Source organism: Diabrotica undecimpunctata, chromosome 7 (genome assembly GCF_040954645.1).
Source record: "Diabrotica undecimpunctata isolate CICGRU chromosome 7, icDiaUnde3, whole genome shotgun sequence".
NCBI lineage: Eukaryota > Metazoa > Arthropoda > Insecta > Coleoptera > Chrysomelidae > Diabrotica > Diabrotica undecimpunctata.
Window position 1 is genome coordinate 141,751,663 of NC_092809.1, and position 19,895 is coordinate 141,771,557.

Consider the following 19,895-nt stretch of genomic DNA (forward strand, 5'->3'; position numbering starts at 1 on the left):
CATCCAGAGATCTTAATTTTTTATGTTTATTCCAATAGCTGTAGTTGCTTGCTCAACGGACAGCCAGTTCTCTCACTTGGCATGGATCAACACTCCAAGGAAACAAGGCGGTTTGGGCGAGATGGCCATTCCTTTACTTTCCGACAAATCCGGAGCCATTTCCAAAGCCTATGGAGTATTGGACGAAGCAACTGGAATTCCATTTAGAGGACTTTTCATCATCGACGGAAAAGGTAAAACATTTTACATTAATAATAAATAAATTGTTTAGTTTAGGTAGATTGTATATACGAATTTTTTCTTTGGTTTTCTTTAATCATCTTCTTCTTCTTCTTCTAATGGCGCTACAACCTTTTGTGAGTCTTGGCCTGCTTAACAATGTTCTTCCATTCTGCCCTGTCGGATACTTTCCTTCGCCACTGCCTGATGTTCATGGTTTTAAGATCCCTCTCTACGTCGTCTATCCATCTTTTACGGGGCCTTCCTCTTGTTCTGTTTCCTTGGAGCTTCCATCTCTGGACTACTTTTACAGCTCCATTATCTGGCATTCTTTCTAGGTGACCAAGCCAGTTTAGTCTTTGTGACTTTACAAATCTGACAATATCTGCGCTCTGCATTAGTTCATCCAGCTCGTGGTTCATTTTAATTCTCCACGAACTATCGCTGCATTGGGTTGGTCCAAATATCTTCCTTAGTATTTTGCGCTCAAATATTCTCAGTTGATTTTTATCAGTGGTTGAGAGGGTCCACGTTTCACACCCATATGTGACCACTGGTCTAATTACTGTTTTGTAGATTCTCAGCTTAGACTCACGATTCAGTAACTTACTTTTCATTAAGTCTTTGTATGCATAAAAGCACTTATTACCGCTAAGAATCCGTGCTTGTATTTCTTGACTGATGTTGTTGTCATTTATTATTGAGCCTAGGTAGGGAAAAGTGGAGGCATATTTGTAGGTATGGTTGTCTACCTTCAGATTCTCATGTTCATTCGATTTTATGCACTCCATATATTTTGTTTTGCTTTCATTTATATATAGACCAAACGTAGAAGCTTCTCGTTTCAGTTCTATAACTTTTTCGCTTAATACCCTTTTGTTGCGGCTTATTATGGCAACATCATCCGCATATGCGCATATTTGCATAGATCTTGTATTAATACAGCCGTTTATATTCAGTTTTCTAACAACAGCTTCTAAAGTTAGATTAAAAAGTGTTGTTGATAAGGCATCCCCTTGTCTAACTCCATTTTCAATATCAAAGGCCTGCTTCATATCTCCATCTATTCTCACCATAGCTTTGGAACCCTCCAGAGTCATTCGTATAAGTTTAACCAACTTATTGGGTATCCCTAACATAGATAGTTGCTTTAACATCTTTTGTCGATCTACTCCATCAAACGCCTGTTTGAAATCGATATACAAGTTGTAAATAGGTATGTTATATTCAACATATTTTTCATGTATACCTCTTAACATATGTATTTGGTCTATAGTTGACCTCTTTGGTCTGAAGCCACATTGGTATTCACCAATAATCTACTCCGAAAACGATTCCAGGCGGCTCTTTAATCATATTGATTATAAATAAAAAAAAATAAAAATTTTAACATTAAATTAAAATCAGAGCTGATCTTGCCTACAGCTTTACAAAAAAAATTGAAATGATACTTATGGCGTCGGATGTTGTTTTCAAATAGTTAGACAGGATTGAAGAATGAAATAATTGTTGTTTGCTAGTTCCAGTTGTTGATATTGGTATTAAACTCCAAGGATATGTTGAGTTTCTATAGCAGCGGCCACCTACTGCAGTATTATTATTCCCAATGGTCGACCATGTGACAAGAATAAGAATAAAAGCACACAATGAAAGAAATGAAAATTGTCAAGTTTTTTACGTTGATCTAAGTATTATATACCAATAGAAATTAAAATTCAAGATAAATGGGACAAATTTGCGAGCTATAAAGAATAAGTAAGAAATAAATGCAATCAATGTACATAAATATACTTTTGAGTACACAGAAGTACATTTTAGGTAAATTAGAAGAAGGTTAAACGATTGCGCTAAGGGAAAAGTACCTATATCATAAGAAAACATGATAAAATAAAATCTTCTCTTGGGTTAAATTAAATCTTGGTTAAATATAAAAAATTTTAATTTTTAACATAATAATAAATAATTAAAACAAAGTAATTAAAGAAAGCTACCCAAAAAAAATTGGTTAAGTTGACAAAACAGAAAACAGTTCATTTAAACACCACTACAAAATACCTACCATAAAAACTCAGAAAAAAAAATATTACAAAAGTGTGTAATATTAAAAAAATACATAGTAAATAGTTACATTTTTGTAAAAAATTACATTTTTAAATATGAAAATCAAAATTAAATATGTCAAAATTGGCGAGATTTTAAGAAAAAAATGATAGTGTTTATTAATATTTGTAAGTTATTTGTTACCAACTAAAATTCAAAGGAAAAATCTACAAATAAGATAATTTACTTTGGAGCGCTAACTATTTTTAGATTAAAAATAGTAAAATAAAAGATAAAGTTAATAGATGAATAAAATCAAAAGAAATTGAAATAAAATAATTATTTAAATAAAAATAACAAACATGTGAGGTTTATAATCGACTACAAACGATTAAAATCTATTTCAAAACGGTTTTAAGAAATTTTTCCCTTTTATCCGATTTCTTAAATCATTTTGGTGGCACATTTTATGTTGTCATTCCTTTTCGAACTAACTGCCTTTGAAATCTAATAAATATTTTAAAGTTTTTCCGTACTTCTCTTCGTTCTCTGAATAGGGTATTTGTGTTTTCACACAGTTTTGCTTCTTTTCCAGCCTTTTTAGGACAAATTTTTTTTGGCATATTGAGTGCATTAATTGAGTATTTTGTGACAACTGTACCGTTTTTGATATACTATATTTCATTCAACATCGCAATGTTTAATTCTCCAGCACTCTTGCGCATAAATCAAGCTAAATTTCACCGATGGCATGCATTATGTTGACTTTTGAGAGCTGCTGCGACTTAAAAAAATCAACAAGGGTTTAAAGGTGTCCAGTTCACATCATCTCCACGTGAGATGACCTCAAATCTCTCGTACAGAAATAAAGAGTCCTGTTGAAACCACATGTCGTTGGTGTCCATATTATCGAATTCAGGTCAAAAGAAGTTGATAATCGTCTGAAATTATGATATGTGAAAGGCCGAGCTTTTGTAAGCGATGTGAAATCGACTGCCTTGGATTCACCTTAGTGCGAATACTCTTCTCGGTAGGACGATTATGGCGAGTAGTTGTACGCTATATCCATCCATGGTGATTTGACAACACAGACTGACGAAATGCCAGCCAATTTGACAGATGTAGCGTCAACAATTTGGTTGCTACCAACTGTTGAAAGTACGTGTGATCTTGTATCCGGTATCTATACATTTATTGTATTTTATGTTTTGTGGACAATGAAACCCTAATAGGGCTTCTGAAAGGACAGCTTGTCCTTTGTAGCAGAACTTATGTCCTCACTGTAGGACCTTTTGGTTTTTCTCTCTTCTTCTGACCTCTCTAAGACATGAGACTTACCGTTTAATCTTTTTCAGTTTTTTTTTCTAGTAGTTTCTGCTCGAAGAACAAAGTTTGTGCGTTTTAAGAAGCTGTTTGCAGTTGACGTCTATATTGGTAGCTATTCCGGAGATTCCTCGCACTTTGGGGTTATTTAGCCATGCATCATACAAAATACATCTGCAATAGGGTTATTCTGTCAATACTAAATCACCTGAGCCTCGTTAGATTTCTAGCAGCTTCCATTGAAGTTGACATTTGGATCACAGGTCTTCTGATCACAGATGTTCTGTCTAGTACCTTGCAACCCATACCTACTTATACCTGAAAGATATATATTAGTAGAGTTCTGATTTAAAAGCATAAATAAACGCAAAAAGCTCTAAAAACAACGATTTTATGAAAAAAAAAAGTATTTTATTATACAAAAAAGCATGAACACACGCATATAAATTTCAACAAACCATTTTTTTACGAAAATTAGCCTAAAATATATTATATAATAATTTTTAAGCTTCGCTTAAGAACTAGTAAGTACCTATTATAAATTTAAAAATAAAATAGAATAAACAAAAAAATAGATAACTGAAACAAAAATGCTTTAACCATATTTTTACCAACACATCTTACGATAAACGGAAATATAGGTAATATTATTTTTGTTGAAAGCATAAAATACCCACTGATTTTCGATGTATACTTATACTTTGCCGCTACTGTCGGATCCATATTTATATCTTCAAGGTAATTACTATTTAAATGGGAATAAGCCACAATAATTAAAGGTTAAAGTACGTTTATTGACGTTTCAATTTCCACTTCGGAAATCGTTCTCAAAATACACACATTAGTAAATTAAACAAATTTTGTTTTTTTGGTGTTCTCCATTTAAAATTAAATCCTTGATTAATTAAATCTCCATCTTTTGAAATCCTTGTTTTTTGTTAATACATCTTTGAATTTTGTTAATACCATCTGACCAATTTTTCCAGGGATACCTTTCATCTTTTTTCAAAACTGTTGATTTTTTGGACCGACCCAACTAATGAAATTTGCCGTTTCTCCAAATATTTTATTGTTTCACTCACAAAACAAAAGTTGTTTTGATAAGCAAGATAGTTTTGTAATTATGTTTCACCTAAAAATATCCTGCCAATCTTTTATCGATTTGCTAGCAGTATCTTGAAGTCTCAATACGAAGCTTTTAAAATTCTCAATATATTCGGCGTATAAGTATAAAGCTGCATCTAACAATGTACTCCACCGAGTTAACACTGGTTCAGGTGGTAATGGAGTGTTAGGGAATTTTTTTAAAAAGTGGCACTCTTTAAGGAGCTTTAAGCAATTTTTTTATCAAGAACGCGATTTCGGCCTTGTGCTATACAGGTAAGGTGAATTAGGTTTGGATAAAGGTTTGATGCTGTTTTGATCATATATGGTGCAGCGTTGGAAAGCATTAATACTATCTTACTGGTGGGCACAGCCTCGGAAAGATAAAAATTTGTTAAGGCTTGATTTACGAACATTGAAACTGTATTGTTATCTGTTGCTTCCAGTTTCTTTGAGTACACTAAATAGCCCTTCGTTAAGATTTCTTCGTGAAGTACCCCTATGATTAAATTAGCGACGTACCTTCCACAAATATCTGTAGTCTCGTCCAAAGCAAACCAGATATAATTGTTCTCCACTAGTGTTTTTTCTTTTTGTATGGTTTCCTTGTAAACACAATTAACATATGTTTTTCGCAGAGTACTTTCATCCGGCACATGTCTTTGACAGTACTTTTCCAAAAATAATTTAAAACTTTCAATTTACAATTCATTTAGTGAAATATTAGAGTCCTCCATTGTACTGCATATATCAAAATTAAATATCTGCTGTTCGCTATATCCCGAATTTGATTTGTAAACCTTGTAACGAAATATTTTGGCTACCACATAGGGTATAATTATAGGGGTTTCGAAAACTGGGGACAGAAACTACTGGGGTGGAGATAGGGCAAGCAAAATAAACGATACTGTGCGAACGGCACTCAAAGCTTATTAGGAGAGCTTGGTCGTAGATAAGTGAATGGCAAGGGGTCGGATTGGGGCAACTACAAAATGAAACAAAAAGAGGGTACTTACATAAATCTCCTGGACAAATGGGCAAATAGAAACAACAAGAAAGACCTCTAGCTATTTGAAATACGGACGCCGCTTCGAAGAATCCTAATCTTGCTGGATAAAAGGCTCTTCTTTCCTAAAATAAAGAACTACAAACAGTTACAGATATTACATGGTACAAAATACTATATTAATAGTTACAAAGATTTATACCAAAAATAACAAAGAAAACTTACATGTCATCCGTTTACAAACTCGGAAGATTCTACAAAACTTACAAAAAATAGTTACTGGACTATAAACATGTGGCAGAAATAATTTATTGCAAATAAAAAATTATCTTTTTAAATAATGAAAGCAATTTATAATTATTAAAAAATATGTCTGTCTTTACTTTGAAATTTAAAACAAAACAAAAAGTTACCTCGATTTTCACTGTATAACTTTAAATTTCTAAGGTTGGGAACTAGAATTTAAACTCCCTGCCACACGAATAAATTCATCTCCAAATTGTGAGGGATATATAAAACTGGACACAACGGCAACATGTGGTTATCTTTCGAAATTGTTGCAGGCAACACAAATCCTTTAGGTACTTAAAAAATTAGAAATAGTGATGACTCTTTTCTAAACTGACATATTACATAGAGTATATTTCACTATTTTCGACAAATTTTTGCCGGTGTCTTTACCGATACGCTAAAACGTCTGCATACTCTAGTTACCCATTTCAACCTGACTTGAATGTTGAATTCCCCCCGACCTCAATATCGGCTGCGCCAGTTTTGCGTCTTACTTCTCCACCGCTCTCGAAACCAAACAACCCAAAATTCCTGTTTTAAACCACTTTTGACTATCTCGCTAAATAACCTTTAAACATTTCCAGTTCAAAACTAACACGTATGAATAAATAAAATAATCATATTTAATTTCATCGCCGAATTTTTTCTTGGGGAGTTTGAACAGTAAATAAAGAACACCAAAATTTATATATTGCCCAGGGGCGTACTATATAATTTGTACACTTGCATTTTAAAAGAAATTATTATGCTACAACCTTTTTAGGAATTCTTGATGTAAATATGTTGTACTATATTGTATTTTTTGTCGCGTTGTATCTGTAATCAATAATAACATCAATGTAATATGCCCCTTCAAAGTACCTGAGAGAATCAATTCAGGGTGTTTTCTGTTCAGTTTTGTTGCTTTAAAAAAATGCAATAAATATGTATTCGGAGATGCTTCGTTACAGAGATACAGTATGTTACAAGTATATTTATTTTTTTTTTCTTTAAATGAGAACGGTTGTTCTATAACGTATACTTTTTCTACAACAAAATAATATTTTCTGAATTAAAAATGAAATCCACGTAAGTACAAATTTATGGTTCTACAAAAAGTAAAAAAGAGATGTAGGTGGCACCCTCTACAACTAATCCAATACTAAGGCATATTCAAATTTTGCATGTCAAAATACACTCAAATACCAATTTCCATCAAAATATCGACATTATTTCAAATATTTTTTGCCAATAAACCAAATAAACATAAAAATGTAACACCCTGTATTTCTTTAAAAACACGAACACATATTTATAGGATTTTTTTAAGCAGTAAACTCAACTAAAATTGTTCGCATTATTAAGAACTCTATGGCTATGAATAATTTTCAGTTACGGTGGGTTTTGGCTTTGGTATTTTAATTTAATTCACAAGTATTTAACACAAATAATACCGCTACAATGCGTATATGAAAAGCAACAATAAATAACTAAAACTAAAGACTAAACAATCTACGAATCTACTATCCCAGGGGAATCCCAGAAGTATCTAAATATATGTGCATAGATGAGCGAAAATATTGACAAATAAAGATTAACAAAAATGACGACATAACTAATATTTTTTGACAGGTTTTTATAGGCTATATTTTGAAGAATACAATCACATAAATATTATGTCAAATGCGAAAACGATAACATTATAAAATATATAAAAACGTACCAAATAAGCAGAAATATTCAACAAAGGCATACAATTAAAAAAAAAAAAAACAAAAAAAGTATAAAAAAGTGGTGTCAAATTATTTTTGCATATTTCGTTCATATTTAAAAAGAAAATACTCCTGCTTTTATTACTTACCATAAGCATTATGCTTAGAAATCTGGACTTTATATATTAGTAATGAATTGGGTATCTCCATTACTAGTATATAAGATCTGCATTACCAGTTGTCCTTATAAATATCTAGTCAAGTAATATTACATCGAAACATTTTTTAGAATAGGATTAACATGTTTTGTGTTATATATCTACTAATATGTGATTATTCATTAAAACGTGACGATTTTTTCAGGTGACTTGAGACAAATCACCATCAACGACTTACCAGTCGGCCGATCCATCGACGAAACCCTTCGTTTAGTGCAAGCCTTCCAGTTCACCGACGAACACGGCGAAGTATGCCCAGTAGGATGGAAACCTGGCCAGAAAACCATGAAACCCGACCCCACTGGCAGCAAAGACTACTTCTCAACAGTAAACCACTAAATTCCCTTACTTTATTTTTCGATGTATTAGGAAGTATAATTCATGTATTATTTTTTTTAAATAAACCGTAATATTGGTGAAATATTTTACCTCGTTTTGTGCCAAAACCTTTTATTCTGATCCTGGGGGGTTTTATCGGTGATAATGTTCGAAAAAGGGAGGTAAAGACAAAAATAATTTTAGCACTTTTCTTTGTTTACACATTTCAGTTTTGCTAGTAACTTGTCCACTCCACAAGGACTACTGCTTAGTATCAGATGAGTTATCGCCTTTATATGGAAAAATAGGCTCTGTGATTGGCGCCTGGACTGTTGAACACAAAAGGGGTTGATGGGTGGGCCTTTGTGGTGATCGGGGAGGGGTTCCTATGTGTCTAATGTTGAGAATTCGACTTAAGCTGTATATCGTCCGTCGAAAGTCTTGCCTTTGCAAAGATAACCGTTTGCAATTACCGATTATTTATTGCACGTGAGTAATTTTATCACTAAATTGGCTGGCCGCCATGTGCATATTAGTAAAGTTAAAATATTTTACGATAAAAACATGTCACGGATATTGCTCTTCTTTCTATTATTTTTTTTTTATATAAAAGAAAATAAGTTGATTAACGGAATCAAAAATGTGTTTGTTTCGGGCTAAAGGTGGCATTTCTTTCAAATCAATATTAACTGTCGACTAACGATATATATCTGGAATTTACTATAATCGAGGCATTTTTTGGTTCAAAATCGCTTGAGGCAACAAATGGAAACCGGAGTTCTGGAAATTTCAGTACTTTTACGATCCTTAGAAAGATATTGTTGAGTTGATGTTCGTAGATTCGTTATTTATTTCTTCTGCTAGTTTGGCGTATGTTAAACAGTTAAATCTGCACAAGAATTTTCATAAACACTGTTCGATGGAAATTTTGTTTTTTCGTATCTGAAGAAAACAAGGAAATTTTTGGCAGGTGCTAAAGATAATTTTGATTCCATTTGACTCGAGAAATTTATCGAAATTAAAAGAACAATATATATTTATAAACGTGTAACTTGCAAAATGGACAGAAAAGACAAAAAGTAACTCGTAAAGGCGTTGTAATGAGCTTAAGCTGCCACTCCGTAAATTGTTATTGTATTGATCGTTGATGTGAGCTGGGTAATAAATCTATCACGTTGTTATCATATAATGCATTATATAGTGTTACGTTCATGAGTCAACATATTATGAAGATTGTTTAGTGTCTTTCTATTCTAACCAATATATCAACTGCCAGAGGTTATATTATAGTCATACAAATTGAACAACTTCAATTCAAGCAGAGGTTGGGCCTGGTAAAATTTTTTTAAAGGCAGATTCTTTCGTCTTTCACGTGTAAATTCTTTTCCACTTGTCACTCTGGTGTGTGAGTGTGTTTAAAACGTCATACGTAAAGTGTTTGAAACGTCATACGTAAATGATGAAAGGGTTGCTGGTGTACATATTCATGAATGTTAGGGAAAAGTCTTCTACTCACAATGTAAGTTGAAAAAAGAGAATGAATGAACATGAAAAGTCTTAATTAAGTCCTCTGTACTACCCAAATAATTGTTTGTTTAAATATACACTATTTTTTTTAGCGTTGGTTTCTTGAGGGCCTAAAGATGCTGTAAAAGTTTGTAAATGGCGAAACCGGTAGCCTATTATCCTTTTTCAACCTCAATAAAACCTATTACGGATTGTTAATAGAAGACTTATTTCTTCTCAGTAGAAGACTTTCTGCCTTTTCCGTTATTTTTTGGCTAAAATTTAAAACTTCCATGACCCTAATTTACCTAGACACGTTCCAAGACACGTTTTTATATGAATATTTTTTCCTTATTTTTCTTTTATTTGTCATTTCTGTGTTTGTAGGTGTGGGGATCTGGAGACACCGAATCGAAAAGAAAGAATCGTGACGAAACTAATAAAACCAGCGAAGAAGAATCTACCCATAAACGTAGAAAAGTGTAGTGTTGGAACAGGAATGTATAAAGGAAGTGAAGATATGTGCCATTGATGAATGATTATACATTTAAGATTTCAGCTACCTCGAATTTGTTTTTATTTTTGTATGTTTCTTAATAAACATTTTTCATAATTTCGGTGCTCTTTATTTAACTCCAAAGTTCTGTATTTTTATAGTGTGAATATTATATTTGGTGCTATATTTTTTTAATTTCTTTTAGCACTGATAACTCGCACACAATTTTTTTCGTTTATTTACAATATGTAATATTACAATAAGTAATAAATTGTGTAATTATTTTACAAGCGACATGCAAATTGTCTCTGTCTTTAATTTTTACAAAAATTATTGGCAAATTTGGGATCTATACAAAAATATAAAAATAACTCAATTTTGAGATCTTGTTGAAAAATCGCTGGGAGTGTGTCGCTTTAATCTTTGATTTAGTAGTGGCCTCAGCCTAATAAGGTTCGTTGCAGGATTGTTAGGATGGTTTTCAATCCGCAGGGCATATTTTTGGGAGCAATTTGTGAAGTCTTGACTTGATGGTCATGCGTAATGAACTGATTAGGTACATACCATGGTGCATTTGTAATGACGCGTAGGACTTTTGATTGAAACCTCTCGAAAGATATCTATATTAGACGTGGACGCTGGATCCCATAACTTCATACTGGCTTTATGACTAATTTATAAACTAATACCTTGTTATGTAGACCTAGTTGTGATCTTTTACCTAATAACCAGTAAAGTCTGTTAAGCTTAAGGCCCAGTTGTTTTCTTTTCATGAATATATGCTTCTTCCATGTTAACCGCCTGTCGAGATGTGTACCCAGGTATTTAACATGATCTTTTTGTTGTAACTCTTGGTTATTTAAAGACTGGTGGCATGTGTTTTTACTATTAGTGAATGTTACCGGGATTGACTTGCTCGCGTTTACTTTTATTCTCCACTGTTCTAGCCAAATTTGTATTTTGTAAAGATTGGCCTGTAGTAGCTGGGAACCTGGGAAGCAACGTTGAGGTTTGAGTGTGAAGCGAAAATTGCTTGGTTGTCTGCGTACGTTGCTGTGATGATACTGTTGCTCGTAGGCTGTAAACATCAGGTAGAGAACATATCCCAGAACACTACTCTGTGGAACCCCTGCTTTGTTTGGATTTAGACTTATGTACTGATCGTATTGTCTTCTCTAACTTTGTATTGTAGACCAGTGTGCCAAACTATTAAAGGCTTGAGAAATATCCAAAAAGCTGCTAAACAATATTTCCTTTCTATAAAAGAGCTTCATGAATAAAATTACAGATTATTTCCTCAGTGATGACATGTTGTTGTCTGAATCCAAACTGTGTAAAGTACAGAATTCCTTTTTTGAAGACTTCTTTGAGAATTTTGGCGGTATCCAGGAGACTTTTTAGGGAAGTCTGATTGCACCTTGTGAATTTGTTCGGTAGTGAATGTTTCCAAGGATAGGTCAAGTTGATACGGTGATTCTAAAAACGTTTGGGTCTCCTTTGTTATGTCACGGTTGTTGGCTGGAAAACATTCACCAGGTGAATGGCAAACGCTTCGGCTTGTTCTTTGTTGCTCCTAGCCCATCTTTCATTATCTATTTGAATAAAAGAGTTGATTAATTGAGATTTATTTAATTTCCCTGTTGCCTTCCAAAGTGAGTACTCGGTGATTTCCGTTGCTGATGAATTTTTGAGATAATAATGAATACTATTATCCTTATGATTATTTGTAAGAATTTTTAATTGGGTGGTAGCTTGGTTCAATTCAGTTTTATCTTGGGGTGCGGGTGTTCTATGCAATGTTTTCCTTAATTCTCGCTTTTCTGCATTTTTTTTTCTTTGATTTCATTAGACAGGTGTTGCTGTTTGGTTTCCAACGGTCTAGTTAGTGTTGACTGCCAAGCTGCCTTTTGTAATATGTTAGTAAATTGTTCAACTACTAGATGTCTAGAGCTCAGAATTCGAATGATCAAATGTTACGTTTTTTCTGTTTTGCTGTATGGCAGTAAAAGTTGGACAATGGACAAAAAAAAGAATAGATGCTTTTGAAATGTATATATACAGATGGGTGCTGAGAATTTTATGGATACAAAAAGTTACCAATGGTGAAAGATATGAATTACTCCAAATCATATTGGAAGGAAAGGGCAGGACAAAAGATCAGTTGAAAGATGCCAGAACTCGTGGCTGAAAGACCTGAGGAGATGGTTTGGCGTTCATCCACAGAAATCTTTCGTGCAGCAGTTTCCGAAGCTACAATTGCCATTTGGATCGCCAACCTTCGAAAGGAGACGGCGCAATAACAAGGAGAAGAATCTTCTCGCCGGCTTCGATTTTATTGAACAAAAACATTTTTCCCTGCAAAAATGTTTGTGTAATGTTTTGTCCACTCCTTTAATGTAATTACCTGTATAACATAATTACTATGTTTATATGTGAATAAGCCGAAATTTATTGTAATGACAATTACATTTTACCTAAAACATTTAAGTTTTAGGTAAAAAAATTATATGCTTTCTTTGTCGATAAAGGTCATGTTTTAATATTTTTCTCTTTGTTTTTTTTATCACTTGTCTCATGATGAATCTACTATCTAGACACGATCTGGCTGGTTCTTCGCCATAATGGCCCATGTGTTGTTCTATTTTTTCTTTTATTACTGGAAAAGATTCTTGCTATTGAAGGCATTACACTGATCCCTGTGTAGTTATTTTGGTGACTTTTTGTCACCATTTTTGAAAATTGGAGGACATGTATGATAGATTCCACTCCTCTGGAATCTCCTCTTCTGCTTCGATTTTATTGAACAAAACTCGTATAAATGATACGATTCTTGCGCCTCCGTATTTTAGCAGTTTCGTTTTTATGTTCCCTGGTCCTAGTGCTCTGTTATTTTTGGTTTTCTTTAGTGATTTAGCTATATATTCCTGTATGATTTCGGGTTCATCTGTTATTGTTGTCACAGGGTCTTGTAAGATATACTCTGGTCTATTCTCCTGCAATCATTTTGTGTAATGTTTTGTCCACTCGTTTGATGTAATTATCTGTATAATATAAATACTATGTTTATATGGGAATAAGCCGCAATGTGGGACTGTAATGTCAACTAAATTTTAGTTTTAGGCAAAACAAATGTTTTAATTAAAATGTATCTATTGTCATTACAAGCAATTGTGGCTTATTCTCATGTAACCATAGAATTTAACTTATATATGCCACAAGAAAACAGTTTTAGAATATGCATAATATTTTTACTTCGTTGATGTTTTTATATTTTTTTCCATGCTTCCGTTGATCTGTTATACCCAATTGTGTTGTCTATGTCTCTGCACAGTCTTTCCCACTATTCGTTCTTCTTGAGCTTTATTCTTTGCTTCACCTGTTTTCTAAGGGTAACATATTCTTCTCGTGTTCCTGGGGTTATGCCGTTTAGCCATTTATGAAACGTACTTTTTTCATTTTAATCATCTCTTCTAGATCGTCACTGTATTCCTTCAAATATTTATTCCTGTGTTATTCAATACTTCGTTTCTGCTAGTACGTATCAGACCCGCTTCTTCATTTTCACTGAACAAGTCGCTTCACTAACCAAGAGAGGAAACAGAAACAAAGTCACAGAGGTCGTCAAATACGTAACAGTCCACCTCGATAGAAATCTCAACTTTATTAGAATCACTCAAGAAATAAAGAGAAAATGCACCAGCACCGAAGAGACTGATCCAACAGACGTCTTTAAAACCAGCCCTCTTTTCAGGCCAAGAAGATTCAGTTATACCTGGTCTATGTAAGAGCGGTGATGTATGCTGGGTCAATATGAAATTCCACTGCAAAAACCAAGTGGAAGAACCTGATGAGATCGAGGCACCACTGAGGGAGGTGGCTGTGAAGAGAATGAGGAAGTTCTACCACTAGGCCACAAAAGACTCGTTAAGACCAGAGAGAAACATAGATTCATTGACTATCTAATCAGTGCCTATAATAGTTAAATGTTGAAGACAACATGTAAGTAGCAGGTGTCCAACAGCAATAGAACCAGGTTCCCGAAGATAATGTGGTGCAGAAGAGGAACGATGGTCAAGAAAAATCAGATGAAATATAATACATTTTTCCCCTAAATATTAATGAGGCAACTGGCAACCATGGATCCGCACAGTTCGGCCTAATCACAGGAACACCTACATCCATAGCACCTACTAATAGACTACCAGCTACACATCTTCATTTCCTGTCAACTATTTAGTATCTGCAAGATTTATATTTGATTTCATTTTATGATTTGATTTCTCTTATCTATTATATATATATATATATATATATATATATATATATATATATATATATATATATATATAATTTATATTTTTATTAAATTAACTACCACCTATCCTCGAGGTGGTTAAGCACTTCTTGTGTATTCTATAATATACTTTTGAATTATTTACTTCGTTTCACTTTGGGGCTGTATCTGTTTGTGAAGCTAGAATTTATGTCTGAGTTGTTAGCTGTTCATTGTCTTTACACAATTCATTTTAGCGTATATCTCTGTATTTCTTTAATTATAGATGACATATTTATTATGTTTCATTTAAATAACCATTTAAAAAAAATCGCTTCTTTAATTTTATGCGGTTGGTCAGTCCGCCCATATATATTCTTAAACTATGATAGCTAGATATAGTGCATTACAAAGCATCTTACGTCAAAGTGAATGGTTACAGAGATATATGTGATATCCATTAGACTCTGTCTAGGTAGGTTCGGATCTCGTCTGCAGTGTAATCTCATAGTTTTTCAATTATTTTGATTTTAGCTACTTCATGCTGTTTTTAAGAAATTCTTGTTTTAGGACATTTCATCATAAATTTTATCTGATTAAAAATAAATCATTTTCATAGTATTCGGTTTTTTAATTTGTTTGTGGATCCAGCCTGTCTTTTTTTGTAATATATTTTCAGTGTCAAATTCTTCATTTTATTATAGTGTTATCTTTGTCTTCTGTTTTTCTTGTTAGCTAATTCATTACTTTCCTTTTAGAATATTTCTTCATAAATAATGTCATTATCAAGCTCTCTGTATATCTTTCTTAACTTTTTATCATCATTCTAGTTTTATAACTTTATGTGGGCCCTAGCCTTCTTAAGAATTTTCCTTGAGTCTTCCTCCTTCCTCCACCAAGCAATTAATTCCATGTTTCTGATATCTCCTTCCATATTATCACTGAATTTTTTTCTGAGTTTTCCTCTTCTCTGCCCAATGGGTCTATCAGTGTTTTTACTGGATCATTTTATCTCTGTCTTCTTGTAGCATATCTGTTCAGTATTAAGCTATCCATTTTATTATATTTTTTGTCTTAACCTTTTATTTTTCTTATTAGCTGATTAATTAATTTTCTTTTAGCATCTCTTCATAAATCATCTCATTATCAAGATCTCTGTATATCTTTCCTAGCTTTTCATCATCATTCTGGCTTTAAAATCCTATAATTCTCCTGCTTTCACTCTCCATCAAGTTTCTCACATTATCTTCAATGTTATCAATGATTTTTTTCTGGTTTTCCCCCTTCTTTTCTCATAATCTATAAAGGATTTTTCCTACTTGATCATTTTATTCTATCTCTTTAGTGTCAGTTATTTATATTATTTTTGTCTTAAACTCTTGTTAGCAGATTCATCCATTTTTTTAACACATTTGTTCTTAACATAAATCATTCTGGTTTTATAACCCTAGTTTGCTCAAGAATTTCACTTGTCTTACCTGTCCATCTCCTTCATCCTCCAAGTATGCACTACCATGTTTCTTATATCTTCTTTTATGTTGAAATAAACGTAAATATTGTGGTAATGTGAATATTTAATAAACCAATAAATTCCTCAATAGATTGAAGACACAGAAAATGAATGATACCTGTTACATTTACTATACTCATACAACATAGCTTCCTTGATTCATTCTGCTCTAACACTACTAAAATTATTTCCACCCATTTCTATTTTCCTCTTCAGAATCCTCTGAACATCCAAACATAAAATGAGAACCTAGTTTCACAGTACAATGTATAAAATGGAATAACTTATTAATTCGGGATGAGTACATCAAAGGTTTATAAAAAATTAAATTATAAAATGAGTTAAAAGTTTTTATTAAGTACGGTACAAAAAAATAATATAAATAAAAAGTAAATATAAAGATCTATCTCTGAGTAACATATGGCAATGTCGAAACCATACTACAAGCCACTACGTAGAGCACCCCAAAAAATAAGTTCAATTTTGCAGTCTTTTTTGGTACGCTATGAATATCTTTTGACCTGAACTGCTTCTCAATTTTAAATGCCCCTGGTAAAGTGACGAGAGGTAGCATGAACCACTTAGAATATTTTAACGAAGCGACCATAAACATAATGTAAGGTGTAAATAACAAAAATGCATATAAAACATGAGAAGCTGTATGTCCTATAATTATAGCTAGAGTAACAATGCCTACTTTTTTATCAGACTCTGAGTCTCTAGTGTTGTTACTATGTAATATAGCCTCCGTATTTAAAGCTAAAGGTAAGGCATAATAAATGGTAGCCCATTCGACATGACCTGTTTGTGACATAAATGCAAATAAAACTGATATAGGGCCAAAAATAATTAAGATCAAAACATCTCCTAGAGCTATATATTTAAAACCGATACCCCCGGTGTACAAAAAACTTGACGATAAACCCCCAAAATACACTAAAGCTAAATGTTCCATTTTTGCTGGAGATATGTTTGCTAATATGATGAATCCAATACAACCTGCAAAATATAAGATAGCACCCAACGATACAACTTCATCTTTCGACAATATATGATCTACAAGAATTCTATCGTCTGATTTTCGATTGTCTATACCTTTTACATAGTCAAAGTAGGTATTCACTACATTACCAGCTCCATGCACTGATATAATTGTTAATATAGTAAAAAATAGAGTTATATAATTAAAATCCGAAGACCCTGGATATTTGTAAGCTATTGTCGATCCTAATAGAGTTGGAATTAAACTTGCACTAAGTGACCATGGTCGAAGAGCTAACACATAACTGGATAGTTTCATCAGTCCTCCAGATGTTCTTTTAGTTGGTACCGGACTAGAAGCTGCTCGTCCATTGTTTATTAAAGTTTTTTCTTCGGCTGCTAATGTTTCTGTCATAATTACGAAGTTGCCTTAATTTTATGGATTGTCTAAATAAATTTATTTTTGAACATAATATCAAAATGAAAAGCTAGTTTGCCCTTCATTAATTCTTTCTATATTGTCATCTGTCACTGTCAATCCATAAATTCTATCATACATGGCAAATGCCATCGAGCAAAAAGACAAAAGAGGGAATCTAATCGTTATGAAAAGGCGACCAAAAAAGTGGCCTCTGATGGCGGACATATCCGGAAATGCGAATGCGCCAAATTTAAATTTTACGACACTTATTAGCAGTAGCTATAAAATAGTTTTCAGAATGTGTCTTAGACGAGAATATTTTAATTAAATATTAACGATAACAGTCTAAAATGTGAAACAATTGTTAAAAAACTTCAATATAAATAAGATTTCATGTGACAGTTGGGACAAATAATAACATAACCCAACTAAAGTTGATTTCTTAAACAAGGAAAGACTCTCTTTCCTTGTTTAATTTGGCCTCTCAAGATGGCACTTCCTGTCTAACAATATTTTTGCCCCCACTACCTTTACATTCCCTCTTTTCTTTTGTCTTTTTGCTCGATGGCAAATGCACAGGACACCTTTTTAATTTTGACGTGTGTGTCAAAAATGGTAAAGGTGTCGCCAGTGCATCAAGTTAGAATCTAACTCGATGCGCCAGTGTTACCACACATCACATTTAATAATCTAGAGGTCGAACTCATAGACGTATATATTAACCAAAGAAATCAAACTAAATCTCTTGATTTAATATCTCTGATAAACTCCATTCGCTTAGCTTGGGCATATTGTGACAGATTCATTGTCGGAAACCTACAACACAACAATTCCTACTTCTCAGTATTAATAGCTCAAGTATCCTACTATTGCAGACTTCATTTTTGAAAAAAAGAAGAATTATTCTAAATAGTGGAAGTGTATACTAAACCCATAACATTTTGGGTAGTATATATTTAAAATATATATTTTAGTTGTTATAACTTAACATAACTATTTATTACATATGGTGCAAACAAATAAATATTGATTGTCGGTAATTTGTAAAGTTCTATTTTATATATTATTTAGTTTGTTTACTATTAATATTAGCTATAAGTACGTGTGCTTGGTTGTATAGTAATTTCCAGCCACTTCGAGCACCTGAGCACCTTCGAGTCTGTCAAAAAGTAACTAACTTCGCAAAAAAATAATTACTAAATTCACTAGAAAGTTAGGACTGGAGCATCGAGCAAAAAGACAAAAGAGGGAATGTAAAGGTAGTGGGGGCAAAAATATTGTTAGACAGGAAGTGCCATCTTGAGAGGCCAAATTAAACAAGGAAAGAGAGTCTTTCCTTGTTTAAGAAATCAAATTTAGTTGGGTTATGTTATTATGTGTCCCAACTGTCACATGAAATCTTATTTATATTGAAGTTTTTTAACAATTGTTTCACATTTTAGACTGGTATCGTTAATATTTAATTAAAATTTTCTCGTCTAAGACACATTCTGAAAACTATTTTATAGCTACTAGTTTAAATTTAAATTTGGCGCATTCGCATTTCCGGATATGTCCGCCATCAGAGGCCACTTTTTTGGTCCCCTTTTCATAACGATTAGATTCCCTCTTTTGTCTTTTTGCTCGATGGACTGGAGATAGCGAACCGAGTATATTATCATAGACTGAGCAGTCTATTTGTCTATACAGCTAAGTCATGACACCATTTTTTTTATTCATTTTGTCTCTGTCTTATATCAAATAAGTATATATAGCAGCCTCTCTTTTTGGTGGGTTAGAGAGAGTGATTGGAGTGACGAGTTTCACTGTGCTAGAAAGAGAGACAGATCAAACAATCGCAATGGATCTTGTCGTCAGCAGGCGCAGCCTTAATGCTCGGTCCATGGTACAATGAATACACATTCATTGTGTATTCATTGTACCATGTGCTCGGTCTATGTTCATAGTACATAAAAAAATATAGTCGGAAAAATGAAAGATTACCCATGAAGGATCACATCAATCACTTATTTTGTATTTGCTGTCTTTTTCTACAAATAACAAAATGTTTGTTGTAGAAAAAGATAGCAAATACAAAATAAGTGATTGATATGATCGTTTATGGGTAATCTTTCATTTTTCTGACTGTATATACTCTGGTCTATGTTACTCATAGACGTATATGGTATATATTAACAACTAACTTTAAGTCTGGTCAGGGCCCGCCCACCATTTTATTAATTATTTCAATTCTAAACTGCTCAATATCAATGTTAGTTTTCATTCGAGACGTCGAAATATTCAAAACATCGAACGCGTATTCAAAACTCCGGTTGGCATCGGATATAAACGCTTGTAGTCGTGGCTCCGCACTGCAAAGCATAAAAACAATGCTAAGCATAAACATATTACGCTATTTACAATAGTCCCTTATGCTGTCTCTCCATGTCTAGCGTTTCCTTGTTTTTAATTGTTTTAGTTATGAGGTATGCCAAGACGTTGTATGTCCGTAGGTCTCG

At 33.0% G+C, this 19,895-nt stretch overlaps 2 protein-coding genes across 3 annotated transcripts in view; one reads left to right on the forward strand and one right to left on the reverse strand.

The window, feature by feature from the left end:
• The window catches only part of Prx2 (Peroxiredoxin 2), a 38,888-nt gene extending 30,573 nt beyond the window's left edge, over positions 1 to 8,315 (forward strand). For both annotated transcript variants that reach the window (XM_072538387.1, XM_072538390.1), the window contains exons 3-4: positions 39 to 233; positions 8,038 to 8,315. In XM_072538387.1, the coding sequence (XP_072394488.1) occupies positions 39 to 233; positions 8,038 to 8,231 (389 nt within the window). In that variant the 3' untranslated portion in view covers positions 8,232 to 8,315. The remainder of the gene's footprint in view (positions 1 to 38; positions 234 to 8,037) is intronic.
• An 8,016-nt stretch (positions 8,316 to 16,331) lies between these two features.
• On the reverse strand, positions 16,332 to 17,519 carry LOC140447005 (ubiA prenyltransferase domain-containing protein 1 homolog). Its single transcript, XM_072539593.1, has one exon. It carries the CDS (start codon positions 17,389 to 17,391, stop codon positions 16,399 to 16,401), a length of 993 nt encoding a protein of 330 aa, XP_072395694.1. The 5' UTR covers positions 17,392 to 17,519; the 3' UTR covers positions 16,332 to 16,398.
• Between the last annotated feature and the right edge of the window lie 2,376 nt (positions 17,520 to 19,895).

What these genes read in the sequence shown, in the direction of transcription:
- LOC140447005 (XM_072539593.1), bottom strand. Translation starts at nt 17,391, where the DNA reads ATGACAGAAACATTAGCAGCCGAAGAAAAAACTTTAATAAACAATGGA.